The sequence below is a fragment of the Aristolochia californica genome, unplaced genomic scaffold (assembly GCF_029961685.1).
Source record: "Aristolochia californica isolate CCGP_79_NKW_82.1479 unplaced genomic scaffold, dmAriCali1.0.hap1 SCAF_6, whole genome shotgun sequence".
Classification (NCBI taxonomy): domain Eukaryota; kingdom Viridiplantae; phylum Streptophyta; class Magnoliopsida; order Piperales; family Aristolochiaceae; genus Aristolochia; species Aristolochia californica.
In genome coordinates, this window is record NW_027182257.1 from 845,543 (window position 1) to 869,267 (window position 23,725).

The 23,725-nt window shown below is 37.4% G+C and overlaps 4 protein-coding genes across 7 annotated transcripts; 2 read left to right on the forward strand and 2 right to left on the reverse strand.

Moving 5' to 3' along the window:
* Positions 1-113: 113 nt before the first annotated feature.
* On the forward strand, positions 114-2,338 carry LOC137935089 (protein SAMBA). Its single transcript, XM_068779744.1, has 3 exons — positions 114-279; positions 773-892; positions 1,987-2,338. The coding sequence occupies exons 1-3, from the start codon at positions 129-131 to the stop codon at positions 2,025-2,027; spliced, it is 312 nt and encodes a 103-aa protein (XP_068635845.1). The 5' UTR covers positions 114-128; the 3' UTR covers positions 2,028-2,338.
* Positions 2,339-3,607: 1,269 nt separating this feature from the next.
* LOC137967200 (heat stress transcription factor A-1) lies at positions 3,608-7,784 on the reverse strand. The gene is made up of 2 exons (XM_068813681.1): positions 7,254-7,784; positions 3,608-5,043 (listed from the first exon to the last, which is right to left on the reverse strand). The coding sequence occupies exons 1-2, from the start codon at positions 7,491-7,493 to the stop codon at positions 3,760-3,762; spliced, it is 1,524 nt and encodes a 507-aa protein (XP_068669782.1). The 5' UTR covers positions 7,494-7,784; the 3' UTR covers positions 3,608-3,759.
* A 404-nt stretch (positions 7,785-8,188) lies between these two features.
* LOC137967201 (serine/threonine-protein kinase STN7, chloroplastic) lies at positions 8,189-13,027 on the forward strand. Of its 4 annotated transcripts, XM_068813683.1 has the most exons (12): positions 8,189-8,480; positions 8,834-8,962; positions 9,040-9,097; positions 9,672-9,752; positions 10,070-10,141; positions 10,226-10,473; positions 10,889-10,960; positions 11,701-11,817; positions 11,967-12,048; positions 12,133-12,179; positions 12,455-12,536; positions 12,752-13,027. In XM_068813683.1, exons 1-12 carry the CDS (start codon positions 8,266-8,268, stop codon positions 12,839-12,841), a joined length of 1,293 nt encoding a protein of 430 aa, XP_068669784.1. In that variant the 5' UTR covers positions 8,189-8,265; the 3' UTR covers positions 12,842-13,027. The 4 variants fall into 4 exon arrangements, with proteins under 4 accessions (XP_068669784.1, XP_068669783.1, XP_068669785.1 ...); XM_068813682.1 differs by having other exon boundaries at positions 10,070-10,473; XM_068813684.1 differs by lacking the exon at positions 9,672-9,752.
* A 510-nt stretch (positions 13,028-13,537) lies between these two features.
* Positions 13,538-18,154, reverse strand: LOC137934168 (uncharacterized). Its single transcript, XM_068778421.1, has 7 exons — positions 17,533-18,154; positions 17,114-17,188; positions 16,167-16,686; positions 15,615-16,000; positions 14,571-14,797; positions 14,352-14,499; positions 13,538-13,971 (listed from the first exon to the last, which is right to left on the reverse strand). Exons 1-7 carry the CDS (start codon positions 18,040-18,042, stop codon positions 13,843-13,845), a joined length of 1,995 nt encoding a protein of 664 aa, XP_068634522.1. The 5' UTR covers positions 18,043-18,154; the 3' UTR covers positions 13,538-13,842.
* Between the last annotated feature and the right edge of the window lie 5,571 nt (positions 18,155-23,725).

A 23,725-nucleotide genomic window follows, 5' to 3' on the forward strand; every position in this document is an offset into this window, starting at 1 on the left:
AATTAAATAATTAAAATTAAGTAGATAAATTAGCATATTAAAAAAATTATTAGGTAAAAAATTAAAATAACTACATATTGAGCAAACTAGGAGAGGAGAGTGAAAAGAGAAGTCGGAGGTCACTGCGAATGAGCTCTCCGGCCAGATCCACCGTCTCGGCGACGAGCGCCGGCCAAGGCGGGAGCAGTAGCATTGCGACTTTGGCTGATGAAAATTCCCCTCGCCACTCTCATACTGATCGAATTTCTGCTCAGGAATGCAAAGAAGATGCGCTTCTTGGTAACTTCTCCCACTGTTTTGTTATTCGAGTAAATGCTTCTGGGATTTTTTTTGCATTTCCCTTTCAATTTCTTACGATAGTCTTTGCTTCTTCTTCTTCTTCTTCTTCTTCTTCTTCTTCTTCTTCTTTTTTTGGAAAGAATTGTTTGTTTGTTTTTCCGTTTATTGGGTTTCTTTTCCCTTATCCTCGAATTCGTTTTTTTGGGCATTTCGCTGAAGTCGGATGAGGTTCTATAGAACCATTTCCAATTAAGAAGAAGATTCTTTTACTGGAAATTTCTCTGATTTTCCCGCTACTGCATGACTTCGACAAAACCCCTGTTTTCGGTCCTTTTAGGTCTTTTGTTTCAGTATAGAGGGTGTATATGAATCTTCTGTCTTTGTTCGCCTGATGGAAAAGGGCGGCTAGTATTGTGGCGCGACTTGAACCATTTTCAATCTTCTGAGGGTAACAGGCGTAGCCATAAACTCATATTTTCTTTTTCTTGTTCAGCTCTTTCAGTTTTGAAATCCGAAGTGATGGCGGCACTTCAGAAGGAAGTCAAAGCATTAGACGAAGATAGCTGGAAGTTTGCTGGACCTAGATCACAAATCCACCTTCTTACAAGACCAGGTAATGCGTTGCTTTACTATTTCAACTATTATATTTCTTCATTTTGCCTTCCAGTAATGGAAGTATACATTTCTTCTGCAAGATTGGTCACTGGTTTGAAGGCTACAGTGCAAAATATCAACCATCGGATTTTTTTATTAAAACGTTTTTGCTGCAATACATTGGCATTTTATTACTGGGCACTGCCAAATGTTCTTTGGGTCCTTAATGTTTCAAAAGAAAAAAAAGAAAAAAACAAGAACAGAAGCCAACATGGTGTTCCATAATCTTTGTCTATTCCTCCATGGATGCTACCAAACACAGAATCCCTGACCTTGCTAAGAGAATAATTCTTTGTGCTGTATATGAAGCATCTGCTGAAATTTGAGGATCCAATCCGTAATTAGAAGAGAAATTGTAATTTTTGTGCCAACTTGGTAATTTTTATTAAAACTCCTTTGCTGCAATACTTTGGCATTTTATTACTGGGCACTGCAAAATGTTCTTTGCGTCCTAAATGTTTCAGAAGAAAAAAAAAAAAAAAAAAACAGAAGCCGACATGGTGTTCCATAATCTTTGTCTATTCCTCCATGGATGCTACCAAACACAGAATCCCTGACCTTGCTAAGAGAATAATTCTTTGTGCTGTATATGAAGCATCTGCTGAAATTTGAGGATGCAATCCGTAATTAGAAGAGAAATTGTAATTTTTGTGCCAACTTGGTAATTTTTATTAAAACTCCTTTGCTGCAATACTTTGGCATTTTATTACGGGGCACTACAAAATGTTCTTTGCGTCCTTAAATGTTTCAGAAGAAAAAAAAAAAAAACAGAAGCCGACATGGTGTTCCATAATCTTTGTCTATTCCTCCATGGATGCTACCAAACACAGAATCCCTGACCTTGCTAAGAGAATAATTCTGTGCTGTATATGAAGCATGTGCTGAAATTTGAGGATTCAATCCGTAATTAGAAGAGAAATTGTAAATTTTGTGCCTACTTGGTATCTTTGAGTTATTGTAATCCAAATTTATCAAAAAATTAAAAAAAATGGTATCTTTTGATGAAATGGCTGTCTTGTGTTCTTCTGATTTGCTTTTTGGTCTCTCTTTCAGGTCCCCGTCCATTCAAGCAAAGAGAAGCTACCAAAGAGTGAGTTTTCAAGCCTAGAGAGACTATACAGGATTTGCACCTGCATTTCTAGTGATCAACAAACAATAGGACTTCGGTTCGTACCGGGAAAGGTTGAAGTGGGGAGCTGTTTCTCACTGGTCAGTGCATTCAATCAATAGTTATAATTCACAATGTTACATTTATTTTGCTCTTGCTATCGTTGTAATTAGTACAATTCTCTTTAAAATGTTTGGCCAATCGTGAATTGTGATTAGTCTGCTGGAGGGATAAATGGGAGGAACAGTCTCAGACAAATAGTTTGGATCAAAATGGTTTTTTTTGCTTCATGTCTTAGATATATTATTGTTCTACAAGTGGAAGATTATAGTTTCAGATGATTCAAACCTGTGATCTGCCTGATTGACTACCCTTACTGGATCCGAGGGTGAATCTAATGATTATATAAATCAAGGATAATAGTTATTTTCTATTTGTTAAAATAATGAGGGTAGTTTCATGGAAAAACAAACTCGTTTTGCCATCCTTTGGTAAAAAAAGATCATGCATCTACAGAGAATTTTCTCAATTGAAATCGATTTCAGCAGGATCCTCCGAAGAATCTGCACCTTAAATTACACATCTTTAGAATTAACAAGTTCGAACACTATCCCATCTCCAATTTCCTCCGGCTGGCGGGGCACAGAACTCCGTATGAAACTCCTCCGAAGCTCATCTCCCATCTCTTGTTTAAGGATGACTGGAACCGTGGCCTTTGTGGAATTTTACGGATGTTTGATGCAAGCCTCTGAGAAAAAAATGCACAAACGAAGATTTGAAATGGAGGAGATGCAGAGAAGGAAAGAGAAGGTTTTCAGTTGATAATAAAAAAGGGCCGACAATTGATCGTGAAGCAATGACAGAGGCTTCCCTGTAATAGGTACAATTTCTTCTTCTGCGAGGGTGATAAAAGGCGTTAATGACCTGTTGTTCTTGGAAGATACAGAAGTTATCGTCATCCATTAACCCTTTATTTCAAGAAAAAATCTGACTTCTGGGTAATAGTTTTACTAATATAGATTAAATTTTCTTAGAACAGGACAATAGGAATCTTGCCTATGAATAACTCACACTTCATGAATTACAGGAGCATATTTACAGGAGCAGAAACGACGAAGAAAAAAATTATTCAAACCAAGATAAAAGAATTTGAATCCCAACCTACAACTCAAACTCGTCCAGTCCACGATCAATAAAAGTAAATTCGAATTCACTTTCGCTACTTAAAATCGTTAGTGTATACTCAACGAACATCTCAACCCGCATAGGTTATATAACCTCAATCATGAATTAGTGATTGGGCTGAGTTCAAAACAAAGAAAACAGAACGATCCAGATCTTGCGCTATTGTTCGTTTGTCAATCTAAAAGCTGTCCTCTACTTCAGCAAGTTCTCTCACCGAGACTGAGGAGCTGAATCTACGAGTCCAGAATCAAAACAGAAAAAGCACAAACATGCTAGAATGTGATAGATTGGAGATAGAAATAGCACGAGCCTATAACAGTTAATTCTCCCCTCAAAACAAAAGCTATGGTTCCCAAAAGGCAGACACCAACTCATGAGAACTACTAAAAAGTGCCCAGCTGTAAAACACGCTTTAGGCAGGAAGTAAGGCACTGGCTCTGCGTTCTGATAATGAGGACAAATACAGCGAGTGTTTGTGATTTTGCCTTGAAGTGTATAAGAAACGAGAACTTTACAAGGTAGAGATACATTAGTCACCCGTTACTTTCCGACGTGAGGAGACCCATTTGTTCAGTGATGTGGTCTACATGCTGCGTGTTACTCCAGCCATTTTCCTGCCCAGGCATCAGATCTCCTTCTTTTGTCTTGTTACCATCTTGGGTGCTTGATTCAACCTCTTCTGCATCTCCAGATATGGGGCTTGCAGAAAGAAACTGCTCCCAGAAAACATCATTAATGCTTGGAAGATCATACTGCCCATCATCATCTAATATGTTATCCATAACCATATCTATGCCCAAATTTTCCAGTTCAATTGGAATTGTCCGATCCACTGGCACAGACATTGGATCGATATCAGGAACCACAAAATTTCCATTTGGAACATCTAAGACAGTTGCCTCTGGCACCATTTCTTGTAATTGAGGAAATTCAGGAATAGGAATTTCAGGTGGCACCGGTGATATAGGTTCCGTTCCTTTTATGATTGAGCTGTTTATCTCTGATACTTGAGGTGTTGTGACCATGTCTGGCATGACACATGAAGATTGAATCTCAGATATGGCAGCGGATGGGTGAATTGTATTGGATAACCCAGATGAAACTGGTAGGTACGAGACACCAATACTTTGTGGTACCTCAGAAAGTGTTACTCCAGATATCCTTTTAGAAGAACTTCCACTTTCTAATGCTTCAGAAGATGGGACATTGTCAATCAAAAAACCCTCAGAGGTGCTTGTTGGTTCAAGCCTCGGAGAAGTATCTAACTTCAGTATCTGCATGAGCATGGCCTTGGCTGCCTCATTCATCAGCGGCTGATATTTAACAATCTGCCCGTCAGCAGGATCACACACCCCTTCCAAATTATCTTCCTGTTTGGGCAGCCTCCGTTTTTTGTTTACTCCAGTGATGCGTCTATTGCTGTCACTTTGCTGAACTAATTGTGCCAAAAATCCAGGACTCTGCATTGCCTTAGCCAAGAAGGACATCATTTGTTGCTGGCGTTGTTCCATTCCCTGGAGACGCTGCCCTAGGGTTTGGAGCTGGTGGTCAGTAGTTTGCTGTTGTTGCCTCAGCCGCACCAATTCCTGCATTAGCACATTTTTGTCCCTCTTCAGCCTCTCAATTTCTTCTTCAAGCCCAAATTTCCCAACTTCCACACAAGCGCCAACTGATGAGCTTTGCCCTTGAGGCTGCTGTGGTTGACTATGTGCATGACTCGGCTTTCTCCTGTTAATACTCTTCAGCAAGTGTTTCTGTCCTCTCAGAAAGCCTTCATTTGCAAATTCCCAGCGATCTGGGTCAACTTTCCTGAAACCCTACCAAAACAAGAAGAAAGGAACTGATCATCATAGCATAATTATGAATGGTGGCATCAATTCATCACCACAAGAGATCAAGTAGACGATAATAGAAAAAGAGAAGTGCTTAATTATAAGAAAAGCAGAGTCCATTTATTGCCAGTATATCTTATTATTGACAACATAAGGATGACTCAAACACAAATTAATAACAATATCCAATTGCACTGTAATTAATACCTATACATCTGGTACTCTGTTAGTTCTTTGCAAGCCTACGACATACTTAAACCTGAGCTCATCAAACATTCCTTTCCAGTTACTATAATTAAAACTTGTGATAACAAAGAGAACAAGATAGAGAGAAGAAAAAACAACAACAGATAGTATGAACCTCTGAAGTCAATAAACCAAAATCTGTGAGCTTTATTACAGAATGGAAAATTAATTTCAATAGGACCAAATCTCTTTCTAGTTCAAAATCTTAAAAATCAAACAGAAAGTCATGTTCATAGATTAAAAATAATTTTAGCAATGCAAGCATGACAATATTTGGAAAGATCAAAAATCAAAAGAGAGATCATGTTCATATATTAAAAGAGTTCTAGAAAAAAGATTATAAAATGGACAAAAGTGAAAACTAATAAAAGAAACCTCTGAAGCAACAATTCAAAGTAGAGGTTAGAGATCAATGGAAGAATTCAAGGATAGTTTCCCACCTAAAAGAGGACATAGTTTTTCAGTATATAACAACTGCCCTCAAGAAGAAGAACAGGCATCCACAACAAACCAAAGAAGAAGGAAACCAGATTGAATATTCCCTGCAGTCTTAATAATGTTAAAGTAAAAATAATTTCTATCATCTGAGAATCAAAAACCCGAAACAACGACAGGCCCAAATTACCAGAAGATGCCCCACAAATCAGCTAAAGACAACTAACTGAGGAGAGTAAGCAACCAATGCAACAACTTCTGTTGTGCATCGGTAGTATGGCCGATTTAAAAACCACTTCCTCAAGATATTGTCACCTACGGTCCAAGAACAGACATTTCTCATTCAGAAGCTGACAAAGATCATGATAGTGTTTATGATCAAAGCTGACAAAGCCTTCAGATCAAGTTGGTTCACACAAATGTGAGTGTGTTACTCTTTAACTTTGTGACATGTAAGCATAAAAATTCGCCAGCCACACACTACTCGCAATGGCTATTTCATCGCTTTCGTCGAAAACAGATTGATCATTACCATTAATATGCTCACTTTTTTTAATTTCTGAGGAATTTTAAATGTTAAGAGTGCTTCGTTTTTGTTTCAGCCTTGCATTTCTAATATATATTGAATCAAGTGCAAGCAAAAAAAAGTACATAAAAAAATGCATTCGGCTAGTTAGCACTTTCATGAGACTTGAACACCAGAATGAAGTATTAACAAGTTGGCTTGCAGCTAACCAGACCAAATAATCCAACAAAAAGATCTTACAAGCATTAAACTCTTACAGCAGGTCAAATGTACCCTAGCTACAGAGATCGGGTAAACCTTCACATCACAACCAGTAGAACGGAAACAATCCCTGCCTCATAAAAGGAGGTGAACAATGGCACTAATTCACATATACAAGCACATTCGCATATGTCACAGACAGAACTAGAATATTGAGTAGATATCCTCTTGCACAGCACTTCATGACCTCGCTGACAATGTTTCAACATCTATCAGTATATACAACATCCTAAAAACAAGTGGATAGACTTTCCTCATTCTCGAAACTTTCCTTGGTTCCAATTTTCACACGTTCACTTAAAAGCTTCCTAGGTTGATAATCCCCAGACAGATTCCAAAGAGAACCACATGGACAATAAAAATTTGACTCATAAATCGAAGAAGCATGGCCGTCGACTGTGCTCCAAGTAGAACCAGCTGTTAAAACCCTTCTACCACTTCTATAAAAGTCGTGCTTCAAAAGTAGGCATGGATCACCAACTGTAGTCTACACTAACGAATCAACCATGTCTGTGCTCCCAACTATCCTGAGTAGTCATATCAAAATGGAAACACCTGTTCTAATATTCTAGTATTGCACAGTATGATTTGGTTTGAAGAAGACAAAATACCCACGTCCTAGTAAAGGCGATTTTAGTCATCTTCAGCCACCAGCGATTTTAGTCGAAATAAGGACATACACTTCATTCCATGGCATCAACATAAAAAAGCTGAAATAAGCACTTACATATGTATTCAGTTGTCTGACGAAACTAGAAAAGTTATTATGCTTGAAATACTTTGGCAAAAGGTCTCGAGCGAACTCCGGCGGGTTCCAAACTATAAAACTATTATTACTAGGGCTCCATGACACGATCGAGTCCGTCGACGGATCCTCCACCATATCATAAGTCTTGCTGAGAAACGGCGGCGGAGCGTTGGCATTCACGCCCGCGTTCGAGTTCGGGACCGCACTTCCACCGTCCATCTCCGCCGATCCGCGATCAAACAAGCAACATCAATTCGATCATCCAAAAAAAAAACAACTAAAGCAGACCCATCTCAGCTAAAAGCCATCGTTCTTTAGGGCAGAGAGTCGGAGCGGATTCAAACTTCAAATGAAGGAGAAGAGGAAAAAACAGAGGCGCGAAAGGTTGTGGCGGTGACGTTGCAGAAACCCTAGAATGTAGGGGGAAATCGACAGGGGTTTTGCGATATTTTGGTTGTTCGGGGAAACGGCGACAGGGAAACTGGCCCGAACCGAGGCGGAGGAAGTGCTGGGGCCATTCGCCGCTGTCCCCATGGTTGTACGCAATTTATAAAAGCAGGAGGATAACAAGTAGTTTTCGTTTTGTCCAGAATAACAGATATGCCACTGCCTTGGGTCAATCTTACTCCCGTGGCCTCACGGACGGGATCTTGGAATATGCTTGGTATCGGGTCATATCGGTTCTCCCGTAAAATCCAATATGTATAGTTTGAAACGCGATACATATGGCAATACACCTGCCCTGCGACTACGTCTATTTAGACAATACTGCCAATCTCTCCTTGTTCACAAAAATGGATCCGACCTAATTCACTGTTAATTGGAATTTATTTACTGATTAGTGTCCAATGGCGGGAGCCATGGACAGTTTACCTTATCCATTCTATCCAACGAATTAACGGTTCCTTCCAGTTTCTTCATCTTCGTAGAGAAAGGGGTAATTGCGAGCTCCTCATCGTCCAGAAGCGATTGAGGAGAAAAATCAACAATAATGTTTATCACAGTGCCTAATCGCTTTTTTGTAAGCGACAAGTTTTGTGGTTCGGGTGCTTTTGGTTGGAATTCTGTTCACCCTTTCTCTAAAATTTTAAGAGCTCCGACCAATGGCCGCAGGTCTTCATCGTTTAAAGCGAGTTTGATTTCTAACCCAGATGCGTTTGAGGTCGGAAAGTTCATCGGGAGCTACGGTTATATGAATGTTACGAGGTGAATTGGTACTTTAATTTCTCGTGATCTTGTGCTTGACATGCCGACGTGAGGAAACTCTTTTGTTTAGTTGCCTTTTCTATTGGTATTCAATTGCTTTTACATGGGATTATATTCCAGTTATGGTCTCTGCGTTCTTCTAGCGCCTCAGCAAATTGACAATTGATGATAAGTCACGAATGCTTAATCAGCTAGACAAATTCAATATTTAAATGGGCATTTAAAGATAAATACTGTTGAAGCGACAGTGGATAGCATGAGTACTATTGTTTTTCCTTCCTGACTTTCTCTAACCGAGTTTGTGGTGATACACCTAAGTTTTCGTTTGATTTTGGTCCTTGAAATGCTTCCAGCTATTCATCAGTCCAATCAGGAGGTCCTTCTAGCGTAGGTTTATTTGTAGATCTTGACGCTGGATACTCTTCAGAGGATGTTGAGCAGTTGAAAGTCCAAGATGTGGGAGAGGGTCAAGTGAAGATTAGGTGCATTTCCTACCATATTTCTGTGAATAGTTTATTTCTTTTTTTTGCTGATATTATTTATGGCAGTTTTGTTGTAGGCTTTATGAGGGCAGAGTAGCCCTTGGTCCTCTGAGAGGAGCTCGAGTAATATTCAAGGTATTATTTTCTTTATCTACCTTTGCTTCTTGTTAGAGTCTCTGAAATTTGGTTTTTGCAAGCAGACTTTATGGATGAAGTGCTTGTTGAGATGTCAAGAAATAGACTTCTGTTTACACTCCAGGATCATGAGAATATCAGGTCTGGGTTGTAACTGTTTGTCCAAACTTTTTCTTGAGCCTATTTAAGCCCACTGGCTGCATGATATTCGTATGTTGCTGCCCAATCTGTTGTTATGGTGGACCTCCATGGGATGTAACAATTTCAGGTCCCACAACCAACAAATGTTTGGACCTAAAGCTTTCTCTGTCATTCCTCCTCTGTGTGGAATTTGAGACTTGAGAGTCACAATTTAGAGACCATAATCAGACTGTTGGACTTGTCAATTACTAGCAAATTCATTTAGTTAATGGTAATGGACTAGATCAGCAACCACACAACCATTAGTGGTACCCTGTTTATGGTGCTTGTGAATCTTAGAATGATATTCTAACTTGGAGAACTTGAATGTACTCATATGCATGAAAGCAGGGGGGTTTATTTGCTTTATGACACTATCTTTTGCTTTGTAAAGGTATATCCTGGGAATCGAGCAGGTGGTGCCGAAGCAGACATGATGGCTGCCAATGAACTGAATGCTCATGCTTACCTTCAAGTAAAATAAAAACACATCAAAAAAGAATTTTCTTCTTTTTACTTCATAAATATTGTTATTTCTGCACTAGTGACTTTGCTTGGGTTCCATGTGGCTGGGAATTCCTTTAGTTTCTTTTTGAGGTATAAGGTGTAGGGTTGGTGGAAGTAGGAAATGGAAAATTGAGATTATTTTGTATGTCATCTTTAGAAATTCCGTGTCTAAACCTTGATCTGTATGAGGCCAACACTTCCAACCTCTGCTGAGCCCTGGTTAAAGATGGAAGCAATTTCTTGTTGAAATATTTTAACTTATCAAGGTGCTTGCCTTGACTACAGAGTGATCGTAAAAGTATATGTCCAAATATACAAATACTCTTGGGAGGATTTGAAACAAAAACAGGAGAGCAGGTATACAAAATTTTCCAGATCAATAAATGTGAAACATTTGGGTTACATTGTAAGCTTTATTTAAATGTCGAGACTCTTGTACAGTGGCTTGCTTTCCGTAATGATGGCAAATACAGTGCGGCAGATTATGCAAAAGCTTCTAGTGAAACATTGACTAGGGATCCAGCGCAAGGAGAGAACAAGTTTTGGAATCCCTTTGATTTAGATCAAACATTTAAAAGGAGACATTTATTCATTATCAAGCTGTTGCATGGAGCTATGAATGGTCTGGCTTACATGCATGAACGTGGGAGATTGCACCAGAGTATTGGTCCTGCTTCTGTTGTTCTCAAGTAGGCTGACAGTAGTATACTTTTATAACATTTTAAAGTTTCAAGTCATGGACATATTTATGTTGTGGCAATGATAAGGTTTGGTAGTTCTGCTTAATGTAGGAGGTATATTTAGGTTGTCTATCTGTACTTGTGGGATTTGCTAAGACAGTAGACCCTATGAATTGAAGGGCTTGTTGTGCACAGGTCACAGTACAGCAATCTCAGAATCTGTGCAACTGGTGAAGTTGTTTATTTCACCTAGTCCTCAGCATGATTCTTTGCAGGAGGGTGCAGGATGGTGTTTTTTTCACATCCTCAATGTTCACAGATAGGCAACTTGACTATGCTTTCAAAGACACTTTTTGTCGTACCCTGCATTTTTGTCCTTAACTTTTTGTATCAACTCTTGATGAAGCTATTTCAATGTGAACAGCACAATTGTAGAAAGAGATGCAGCTTATCTAGTTCCTCGTCTTCGTGATCTAGCATTTTCAGTTGACACATGGTATGGTTAATAATGTTCTCAGATACTTGCTCAGAGACCTTTTTTGGCTCATTTTTGTTGTCTTTATGCTTAAAACCTAAGAAAAGACAGTCTACAAAATGGACATTTCTCAACAACATTAGAATCTTAAACAAGGCTTTGTTAGGAGAGGAACTATTTTCCATGTCTTATAACATGCTATATTAAAACACTGAAGCTTTAGCATAAAATCCCTTTTTTGACATCAATTGGTTGATGCTAGCTTTATTGGGTTATATTTGCAGCTATTTCATTCTGAAGTAAAAAAAAAACCATGAAAGAGTTGGTCAAACCATGTATGCACATGCGTCATTTATTTATTTATTTATTTATTTGCAACTTATTCAGAACCAATTACATGGGCTGTTCTAATGTGTGTACAGAAATTTGATATGTCATTTGTTGTAGCATTTGTATCATGGGTTTTCCAATTGAAGGAGAAAAGCCAACTTCATTGTAGTTATCTATTTCATATCTTGTATAGAATCATAGTTAAACAACTGGTCATATCATCATGTACATTTACCTGTTTGATGTCATGATCATGTCTCATCAATTTTTTACCAGCTTTTGGAATGAAAGATTGCTTTCATAGTGGTTTTTTCAATAACTTCTATATAACTATTTTTGTAGCCTGTTAAAGGTAGGATGCTGCTTTCATCCTGTAATGTGATGTTTGTGACTTTATAAAATAACTAGGAATTCCTAATGTTGATATTCAGCAATTCACCCCTTGAAGCAGTTCCTGGAGCCTTCTCTGAGGGACTATGGCGCAGAGCAACTGCCGCTGGAGCTTTTACTACTGCAGAGAAAAAGGCATTTGGAATAGCAGATGATATGTAAAGACTTTTCTCTATGGAGATTGAGTCCGTAATGGGTCCGATTATTTGCTCTTGCAATTAACCTGATGTCCATTTATGGAGAGTTGAAAACAAATTTACTATTCAACTTATAACTCTTTCCCTCTTCCCATGCATCTCTTCAACAGATATGAGGCAGGACTTCTTTTTGCGTATCTGGCCTTCGTTCCATTTTGTGAAGCAGGAGTCATGGATGCACTATCTTTGCAGGTAAGGCAACATCCTTCTTGGATACCATTCTTCCAAATCAGTGATGCTGTTATGACAATTTTCATGTGTTTTATGACTTTTCAGAGGCTTTTTGAAAGTACTTTCAAACTTGACCTTGTGGCTGCAAGAGAGTATGTGCTCTTCTCATAGCACTTGCTTGAGCTTTATCTAAGTAAATAATCAAATAATATTTCCATGGTCCTTGTTTTTTACTTTTCATGGAACCCAACTTCTACGAGACTGTCAGCTATGTGGTGGGATACATGCATATGAGATTAGCTTTTATATGTGCTGGATTCATCATCGTCTGATTACATTAATTAACTAGATTAAAAACTCTAAAGTTACATTTCTATCATGTTTTTTTGTATCTTACTTTGACCAACTCTTCTGCCACTATTTTCAGATATTGTGAAGCTGATGACCGCTTGTCAGAAGCTGTTAGATTTCTTGATCTTGGTGGTGGTGGTGGTTGGGAGTTGCTCCAGGTAGGCTTTTCACTTTAAAGAAGACTATTGCATTTCAATTCAAACCATAATAGAATCAGCTTTTTGGAAGTACTTTCCATATGCATAAGTGATGTCTCCAGTTCAACTGAGACAATGGGTATTAGTCATTAGTAAAGAAAATTCGAAGTCCATATAACAAGGAAGCTGAGTACTTGTCTAATATCATTGCAAGTTCTTGAACTTATTTGCCACAGGCAATGCTGAATCCTGATTTTCGCCAAAGACCTGTCACACAAACAGTTTTGATGCATCGATTCTTGACCGATAAAACAATTGGGGGCTAGCACGTCAGAGAAAGTGGAGCAAGAGAATGTTTCCCATCGGTTACCTTGGAGGTGCCTGTGAAGCAGTTTTCCTTTTTTATGTTTTTTGGTTGCAAAAGTCCTTTTTTATGTAAGGAAGTTTTATTTCTATTCAAATAGCAAAAAGCTCGCAGAGGACATAATGAGAAACAGTATCTTGTGGTGGAATTCTATCAGCGGTTTCTCAGTCATAATTGACACTGATATTAGCTAGGTGGGATCGATCTTATCCAGTGTAGTCTCATGCTCTAAAACTAGTTCTATTGGAGTTCCTCATGAACTATGTTACCCACAATTACATATGAGTCGTTTCATGATGCACTGAGAATCTTGTAAAAGATGAAAAAAACCTAAATAAGATCCTGAAAGGTCCAAATATTTATGTTGTTACGAGTTTTTTTCTCAATAGTTAAACAGGATATTCGTTCCCTCTAGGTAGAAACTCCACCCAAGCTTCAAGATTACATAACGTGTCATGAACATACTCTTGAGAAAATTCTCTCCTCACATTCCCTAAATGTAAACAAATCCTTTAGATGTTATACAGTTAAAAGACAAATATTATGCTAGAAGAGCTTTTTGAAGTTCCTGAGCCTTGTCTGTCCTTAAGTAGTTATATTGGATCTTTTTCTAACCCCAAAAGGCATGAAGAAAATACAATATTAGAGCTCTTCCAAGATCAGTTTAGTAACTGTAGTGATTTAATTTTGTGGCTAATTGATAGATCGAATTGACGAAAGAAAATAATTTGCATACCCAACCACAACCCACAACATAATTCCGGCAAAACTTTAAATTGTTGGAGAAATCATCACAGCTCAGATGAGATCCAAATCAAAGAGAGAACCCTGTGTTTCCCGACAAGCTTGTTGCTTGTCAAACCTGTGTTTTATCAACTGGTACACTGCTTATGCTCAGACACCTTATGTAGTTATCTTTTTTATGTGTAGTACATGGCAGAAAGCATGAACAGAGCAAGTCAGTCATCCATATGTATGTTGTTTGCAACCCTTCGGTCCATAATGCTGCGAGCTTCGACGGACCATCTTCCAGCACAAGGCACAGTAATGTTGTTGGCAAGCCCAGCAAAACATGTGATTGTTATTCCCAACCTGTTTACAGCATATGAAGTCACAGAATGTTCTACAGTGGATTGTTATCGGTGAGTAATCAACCATCAAAGATCATGATATGTTTCCAAAAGGAACTGATAGTTGAGATGGTGGGTTTGTATGATATTGAAAGAATAGATGACAGTCTCCTCTAGGAACACACATGAAAGATGAATGAGCAGTATTTTATGGGGAGTGCTCATATTTTAGGTAAAGTGAAATTCAATTGATTTAGAAAGTACAGTCCACCGGTCAAACAGGTAAACTCACAGCTTCACGGTAATGAATAGATTCACTCTCAGTTGTTACTGTGGAGGTGAAAGGCCACAGTTTTTGGTAACTTCAACCAAATATGGAAGTCAGAATTTTGCTTTACTCACCTTTGCATTCACTTGACCACAATTTGGACAAGGGCAGCCACGATTAGGGAAGAGCTCTGCTTGGATCTGAGCTGCCACCCGGCGTCCATTCATTTCATACTCCCAAGCTTCAATTTCTTCACGTGTAAAAAGGATGCACCCTCCTTCACTACGAAAGTTCAAAAGTTTGTCAGAATATAAGGATGTTCACGTTGCATACCTGATGGTCATATTACCTACCTGAAGTGCTCATATCCCTCAATTGCCTTATTACATTGATAACAGAAGTACTGTCCACAGTTCTGGCAAGACATCTTATTGCAACCTTCAGTACGTGAGATGGCCATCTTGCAAGAAGGGCATTGTTTAGAATCTCGCAGTATTTCCTTGACACTTAGAATCTCATTAATGATCTCAAGCTCCTTCTGTCTTTGATCCTCTTTAAGCTGTGAAGAATTCTGGCGCTCCTGCACATAGAAGTTCAATTCAGAACACAAGTTTTTTTTCTTTTTGCCAAATGGCTACACCACAAAGGATTTAACATTCAGCAATTTACCAGGGGAACATTTAGGGGATACCATGACGCAGACACAAAAATGAAGGATAATTTTTCTAGATGTATTGGAAGAGAGTAAAAGATAAAGATGCTGCCACAGATATTCCTTTGTGCTGCTCTTCAAAGTATGGAAGGGAATAGAAGATAGCATTATTAACTTCACATTAGACTGCACAAGAAATGCAATTCAGCTCAACACCTAGTTCAATTTGACTCACTTTATTGATGTCATAACTAGAGGGTGATCCATCGATTTATATAGGCCTTAGTTCTCAATACTTTGCCCAGTACTCAGAAACTGAAATACCAAAGTAGGAATAAAACTTAATTTCACTGAATCAATTTCGAGCAAATATTAAGTACATGAACCGTGAAAGTAAGAAATCATCAAGTTGAGAAGTGCATCCAAGAAAATGGGATTTAGATGTTTCTTTTTACTAAAATAAATTGATATACGGGATGGAAAATACAAGATAAAGTGTTTTTAAAGATTAATGCTAAGCTTTTAGTGAAATGTAATCAACAGCATAGTAAAGTTCATCTCACAATCATTAGGCGATACTTCAGCAGATAGAACAAGCAGAACTCACAGAAGAATCATTGTATTTAATCTTCTTATAAGCTCTAAAAAACAAACTAAACACATTTTCCCATGTTGATAAAGTGTTTTTTTTTTATGGTTACTAATTCATAACAATAAGACAGTTCATAAAGTATTGTTCATGAACCTGTAAAATACGAAGTTTTAACTCTGGTGGCATACATGCAACTCCTACATGTCGGCGTTCTCTGCAAAGACTACAAAAACTGAAGAAGCACTTAGCACATAGAGCATGATTGTCCTCATCTTCTAAGCAAGGTGTCTCACACCTTGGGCAATGGACCACATCGGTCATGGATGCCAATGCCTTTTCTAGCATCAAGGACTCCCAGCGATCAAATGCTTCCTCACCAAGCAATCTCTTCAATAACATAGGTGGAATAAAAATTTTACACGTGGAATCAGGGCACAATAGTTTGTTCACACTACCTTCTCTAACATGCATGTTCAAGTAAGTTTCCATGCATTTCTGGCAAAAGTAATGTCGGCATGGAAGACTAATGAATTCTGTGCCTGTAAATGAACAATAAAAGTGAAGTGAACCAGTTCAGTAGCTTTCACATTCTTACAGTTCCATCTACTTCAAGTGCATAAAGAATACTTAACCGGAGCAAAATTAAATTTATAATAACTGGAAACTGTCTTTAACAAACACTATGCTTAGGAGAGATAGCAAGACCTGCATAATCAGTAAAGCAGATACAGCATTCCTGCAGATTGTTTAGAAAGCTTTCACGGCATTTCTGATCATTGTAACTCATAAGAAGGGGAATATTCACTTCCAGAATGAGACTCCTTGAAACTGCACGTTTATCCTGATTATCTCGCACATCACACAGAGCTAGAATTACCCCTTTATCAAATCCTAGGTAAGAAAGAGAAGAACTTTGTAGCCATTGCACCCACTGGTATATGACTTCTTGCCCAGAATAGTCAGCCCACACTGTGTCAAGCATGTGGCAAAGATTTGAAATTCTCAGAGAGTCCAACCATTGAACATAAATCATGAAATGAGGAGGAGAGTGACTGGGATAGGATGTTGGTAATAAGCATGTCAATATAATGGGGGGCAAGTGCTGAACTTTAAAGGTGTATAAGAACTCATTCAAATTATTGGGGAATTCATTGGCTTTTGCTCCAGATGAACTCAGCTTTGCAGACACAGTATACTCTTCAGGAAGTTCGTTATGAATATATATCTGCAGCACAACATAACTAGGTTTAAAAAAAGAAAAAGAAAAAATAAATTGATCACTCCAACATTATATGTGTTGGAGTATATCATGTAAAAAGGGAGAAAAGGAGAACTGAAGGGACTTAGTTCTTAGGAATACTTTTTTTTTCTCTCTTCTTTTTCTTTTTCTTTTTCCTTTTTTTTTTTTTTTTGAGAAGTCAAATTCACTTAAACTACCCAATGGAGAAGCTTCTTGAAATTAAGACAATAAATAGTAACAGAGAGGTCGAGTAACTCAGACAACTCTTTTTTCTTTAATTCTCCACATATTTTCCCTCTCATTTGGCTTTCTACCTATACTTATCCATAATAACTGCTTTTCTACTTCATAGTTCAATATATGGGACCAAGTTCTTTATATGAAAATTAGGTATTGATAAAGCAAGAAAAACCTGAAAACAGCGTAAACCTTCTGATTGATTGCAGACGAAAACATTCTCCCCAAAGATGGCCTCCAATGCCAGTAACTGCAAAATGAGAAATACTCAAATTCAGTTAAGTGTGAGTACAGCAAGATACTAGCTCAACAGTTTGCCACAAACCTATATGGTTCCAACTGAAGAATCATTGAAAGAAATTCCAGGCTATGTTATTGACAGAGAAAGAATAAGAAATCATGTAATCACATTAACTTATTTCATTAATGTGAGTAAAGCAAAATCAATCTAACTAGAGCATGGATGTCACGCACCAGATGGATTATGATTTTTATGTACATTAATCCCCTGTACCAGACTTGGGCTCTGGATGTACTAATAGAGCTCAAACACATTTGTAACAAGAAGAGGAAGAGCAGATTTAATGAAATTACCTCATCCTCCTGCAATTGGTCATTGGTTCTCAACTCCTCTTCCGACAAGCGAGGCTCCTCTACCCCAAATTCAAGCTCTCTCAATCTACGAAAGATATCAACATTTAACTCGCCCTCATCCATCTCAGAATCCGGATCCGCCGCCAGCTGCCCCTCATCAGAATTCTCCTGTTCTTCTTCTTTGTCATCCTCCTCCTTCTCGCTATCCAGAATAGGAGGACCCACATCAGAATTCTGGTCTTCCTCTATTTCCTCGACAAGCAAAGATCCACTACCGGAATCTCCACCTGAGTCTCGGCGATTTGATGACGCTTTCGCGGTTCTTGCTATGAAGTCGGAAATTGGAACGGGTCTCGAGTGCTGTCGCGAAGGAGGAGAAGAAGAGCAGGAAGCAAGAGAGATTTCGAGATGGGGTTCTGCAATACCGGGTTCTTCATCGAGGGGTTTGACTATCCAGCTCTCATCCAATTCCGGCGATTGCTCTTGCTTGAATTTCCGGCCTCTTCTCATTTCGACAGGAGGGAGAAAGCACAGCTTAGCTTGATATTTGATACTGAGTTCGCTGGAAACAAAAATCCCAAAAATTCCCAATAGCCAGTAACAACTTCGTAATTGCGAGGCAATTATCTCTGGTCTGGACTCTGAACTCTTCTCAGCTGAAGCCGCTGCTTTCGGCTGTTCATGTCGGTGATTATGGTCCATGGGATCCATAATGGGCCAAATGGGCATAGAATTCTTGGCCCAAAGAGGAACAGTCCTTGTCTGAATTGTTTGACACCATGGTTTTCCCATAGTGAGTCGGATCGGATTTTGGACAAGGTGAGTCGAATTGTTGGATCCCTTTCCACTCATCCCGAGTCTGGTCACCATACTGACGAGTCCTAATCTAACTCGCCACTCTGATTCAAATTTTCATGTGTTCAAGTGGAGGCCAAGTTCGACTTAGAAAATTAGCATAATTTTTTTAAAAAAATATTTATATATATAAAATAATGAAATCATTAAACTCAAAAAAACTTAAAATAATTTTACACTGATTAAGTTTCTTATTTTTCCAAATACTCTCGACGTACGTAAAAAGTCTATTTTTCAAAATTCATAAAAAATAATTTAATAATAATTCATCGCTAATTCAGGTCGTGAACTTGTGGGCAAGGGTCTAGGAAATTATAACATATGAGGTTTAGGTCAAGTTTTCGAACTTGACCTATGCCTATCGTTATAAATAAGAAGGTGAAAGACAAGTTACTCGCATGTTTCATGCATGACAAGTATGTAGTACGTAAAAACAAAATTGAATCGACACCTCCTTTCCTACAAGAAGTGAAATTGTCCTCGGCATTATTATTTATAGTTCTTCATATGTGATATGCACATTATACGTGAAGCATGTGAAAAAACTCACATTTTGCTCGTCTTGGTTACGACTGTGATTTTTTTTTTTTCAAATTTAAAAAAAATCGAAGTTTTTTCAAGCAGTTTAGTGAAAATTGGAGGTGGTTACATGCAATAAAGAGTTATGTATAAAAATATTAATATATATTTACAATATATATTATAAGTATAAAATATGCATATAGAAATTAGGGTTTTTTTATTTAAAAGCCACCCACTTCAAAGACAAATTGTCCATATGTAGGGCAAACCCTTCATTTATGAATACACATGGGGAGAGTCCTTTACCCTTCTTGTTGTCACCAAGGAGTGAATTATCTTATTGGAACCATTAGTACCCTATAATGATGGGGAAGGTAAGGGTCATTCCTCTTCCATGCAAAAGAGACAGGGAAGGAAGGAGGGTCCCCCCCTACAAAGATTAACTTTTCAGTTACATTTCATAGCTGGATATAATATTTACAGTTTGAGTTGAAGTTATCTTGAACTCTTATTTCAAACTTTTATCTTTATCTCTATCATGCCCCAGTAAAATGGAGACCCACCTCCATTTTTCTTCATGCAAAAGAGAAGGAAGGAAGGAGGGTCCCCCTGCAAAGATTAATTCTTCAATTACGTTTCATAGCTGGATATAATATTTACAGTTTGAGTTGGAGTTATCTCGAACTCTTATTTCAAACTCTTATCTTTATCTCTATCATGCCCCAGTAAAATGGAGACCCACCTCCATTTTTCTTCATGCAAAAGAGAAGGAAGGAAGGAGGGTCCCCCTGCAAAGATTAATTCTTCAATTACGTTTCATAGCTGGATATAATATTTACAGTTTGAGTTGGAGTTATCTCGAACTCTTATTTCAAACTCTTATCTTTATCTCTATCATGCCCCAGTAAAATGGAGACCCACCTCCATTTTTCTTCATGCAAAAGAGACAGGGAAGGAAGGAGGGTCCCCTGCAAAGATTAATTCTTCAATTACGTTTCATAGCTAGATATAATATTTACAGTTTGAGTTGGAGTTATCTCGAACTCTTATTTCAAACTCTTATCTTTATCTCTATCATGCCCCAGTAAAATGGAGACCCACCTCCATTTTTCTTCATGCAAAAGAGACAGGGAAGGAAGGAGGGTCCCCCTGCAAAGATTAATTCTTCAATTACGTTTCATAGCTGGATATAATATTTACAGTTTGAGTTGGAGTTATCTCGAACTCTTATTTCAAACTCTTATCTTTATCTCTATCATGCCCCAGTAAAATGGAGACCCACCTCCATTTTTCTTCATGCAAAAGAGACAGGGAAGGAAGGAGGGTCCCCTGCAAAGATTAATTCTTCAATTACGTTTCATAGCTGGATATAATATTTACAGTTTGAGTTGGAGTTATCTCGAACTCTTATTTCAAACTTTTATCTTTATTTCTATCATGCCCCAGTAAAATGGAGACCCACCTCCATTTTTCTTCATGCAAAAGAGACAGGGAAGGAAGGAGGGTCCCCTGCAAAGATTAATTCTTCAATTACGTTTCATAGCTGGATATAATATTTACAGTTTGGGTTGGAGTTATCTCGAACTCTTATTTCAAACTCTTATCTTTATCTCTATCATGCCCCAGTAAAATGGAGACCCACCTCCATTTTTCTTCATGCAAAAGAGACAGGGAAGAAGGAGGGTCCCCCTGCAAAGATTAACTCTTCAGTTACGTTTCATAGCTGGATATAATATTTACAGTTTGGGTTGGAGTTATCTCGAACTCTTATTTCAAACTCTTATCTTTATCTCTATCATGCCCCAGTAAGATGGAGACCCACCTCCGTTCTTCTTCATGCAAAAGAGACAGGGAAAGAAGGAGGGTCCCCCCCTACAAAGATTAACTCTTGAGTTACGTTTCATAGCTGGATATAATATTTACAGTTTGAGTTGGAGTTATCTCGAACTCTTATTTCAAACTCTTATCTTTATCTCTATTATGCCCCAGTAAGATGGAGACCCACCTCTCTCTTCTTCTTCATGCAAAAGAGACAAGGAAGGAAGGAAGGTCCCCCCTACAAAGATTAACTCTTCAGTTACGTTTTATAACTGGATATAATATTTACAGTTTGAGTTGGAGTTATCTCGAACTCTTATCTTTATCTCTATCATGTTCAGAAGGATTGAAGGAGGTTTTTGGGAAAAAAATTTAGCCCAGCTAACGACGATCGACCCAGAAAACTCTCCTGTTCGTTTAAGAGAACAGCATCTACATCTCAATCACGAAAGCTACATCTCGAGACCCATTTTCTGATTGAAAACAACCCTCCATTTGCTTCTCGTAATTGTTTTATCATCTGCGATTGGGAGACTTCACCTTCTCCAGTTTGCCGTGGCGTTGAAGTCTTTAGAACTGCTGTTTCTTAACAGAAGCTCACCTGTTTGAAAATATAAGGAGGTCTTTCACAGAAGCAAGAGAGACTTGGACTGGTTTTCAGTGACTTTAATGCATGCTTCGGAGCATATCGGAAGGGAGAGAGAGAGAGATAAGCAGAAGGTGGTGTATCGTTTTCTTCTAGCTGCTTGCGCGACTGGGTGTGGCCTGTTGAGTACCTATCAGCTCTTGTTGATCGAATGCTTGAATGACAAATAAATATGAATAATTGAATCGATAAAAGCTCTAGTTGTTTTTGTTTCTCTCATAAAATATTCATGTCTTCTATGGTGATTTTGCAAGGAAAACAATGGTTTTGCAATAGAATAATATTTTTGATTCACCCAGAGATGGAAATTAATAAAAGCTCTTATTGTTTTTTTTTTCTCAGTCTCATAAAATATGCATGGCTTCTATAGTGATTTTGTAATAAAAGCAATGTTTTTTCATGGAAAACAATATTTTTTTAAATAAAAATAAAAAAATTCAGATATTTGGAAGGAAAAATCAAATTTTTCGTAGAAAATAGCTTATTTGAAAATACTAAACATCGTTTCCGATCCTTCTATTAAAAATGGTAGAGAAAAATAATGCTTTACGTATCACCTGCTTATTAATTTGTCATTCGGACATTCGAACAATACTGTTGATGAATATAAAATGGTATCTATGAGATTTTTTTAATGCATCTTAAGAGGAGAAGAACTGAGTAAATCTATTCATTTGTACAAGACCTACATAGTATAAACTCCTTGGTATTTCATGCTAGTTATGTTGGTAGTGCAAAGATAAATCAAATTAACTTGAGGGAGGGGAAGTGAAAGATCATTCCAAGTGATTTATTTTTTTATAGAATATGTTTTTATTGGCTTTAATGTGAGGATGTTTCAAGTGCAATAGTAGGTGTGGATAATAATATCTAATTAAGCTAAGGCTAAAACAAAAAAAATGTGACATAATGTCACCTCATCTTAAAAATTTCTCTAGAACAAGTAAAATCACACCATTTTGTTTGATTATTAATTTTATCTCAATAAAATGCTTAAAAATATATGAATTCTTGTCCTGTTTTTATTTTCAATTAACTCATTTGTATTGGATTCTCAAAAATAAAGGGTTCAACTCTGCTAATCCATAAATTAGTATTAGACCTAGTTTTTTAATCACATGAAGAGGGTGAATGAAACTCATTTACGTAAAAGATTAAATACAATTTTCTCTTTTCATATGATTGGAAATGACAAACCGCCACGTCAGTCTCCGATTGCATTCAACAGGTTTTCCGAGGGAACAATGACACAATATTGAGAATAAAAAAACAAGTTGCAATTACCTTTGATTCCTTATCAAAACCTTAATTTTTAAAACAAGGCACATACTTCCCACAAAATCCAACTCTTTCCACTTGCAATTGGGTGACATGCTATGTAGTGACTTATTGGTATGTGACATAACATAATTGACTAGAAATGGGAATCTTGAATTCTTGCTATTAAAGATTACTCAAGTGTGCTTCCCTCAATGTTTTGTCATATCCTAGCATTAACTATTTGTAATATTTAATCTTATCAAACACTCAAAGAATTAAGTTGGTCAATGTTCCATTTTCATCAAATGTGGACAAAGGAGTTGATTTAGGACTATTAATGATTGACACTAGATTGATTATTAGGTTTCTTATCACCTTCATTGTAGTGCATCTTTATTAGATTTTTCTATATTATAGTTATATTTAAATGGTACTATAAACAACCCTCAAATATAAACTTAAATTTAATATCAATTAGAGTCGCAAACGATTATTTCCCGATCGAATAAGAATTTGATCTAGGGGAAGGAGGGAGGGTTGATGTTCTGATTAATTGCGAACAAAGCATTTTATTATCAGAATTGATATAATTAAAAAATCGAAATTGAACAACAATCGTCGATGTGTAGGATTAAATATATTAAATACGAAGAAACTAAGTTTTAAGTTAACACATTCAAATTGATTGGTTGCATTAAAAATTAGGTGCACCCAACTTAAATTACTTAAGTCCAAAACTTTATTTCTTTAATGTGATACCAAAGAATTGCTACTTCCAAATGTTATTGAATTAAAAATATTAAATATGAAGAAACTAGGTTTTAAGCCAACACATTTAAATGGATTGGTTGAAGTAAAAATTAGGTGCACCCAACTTAAATTACTTGAGTCCAAACTTTTTTTCTTTAATGTAATACCAAAGAATTGCTACTTCCAAATGTTATTGAAACTTGCACATCCATTTCTAATGTATTTCTACATTTTGCAGAAGAAGGGAGCGATTGAATCAGGTTCAACCCAATGTAATCCCTCTACTAGGTTTGCAAAAGCTTAACCTAGGAATAGTCGGGCATTAGGTCGGGTTCAATGTAA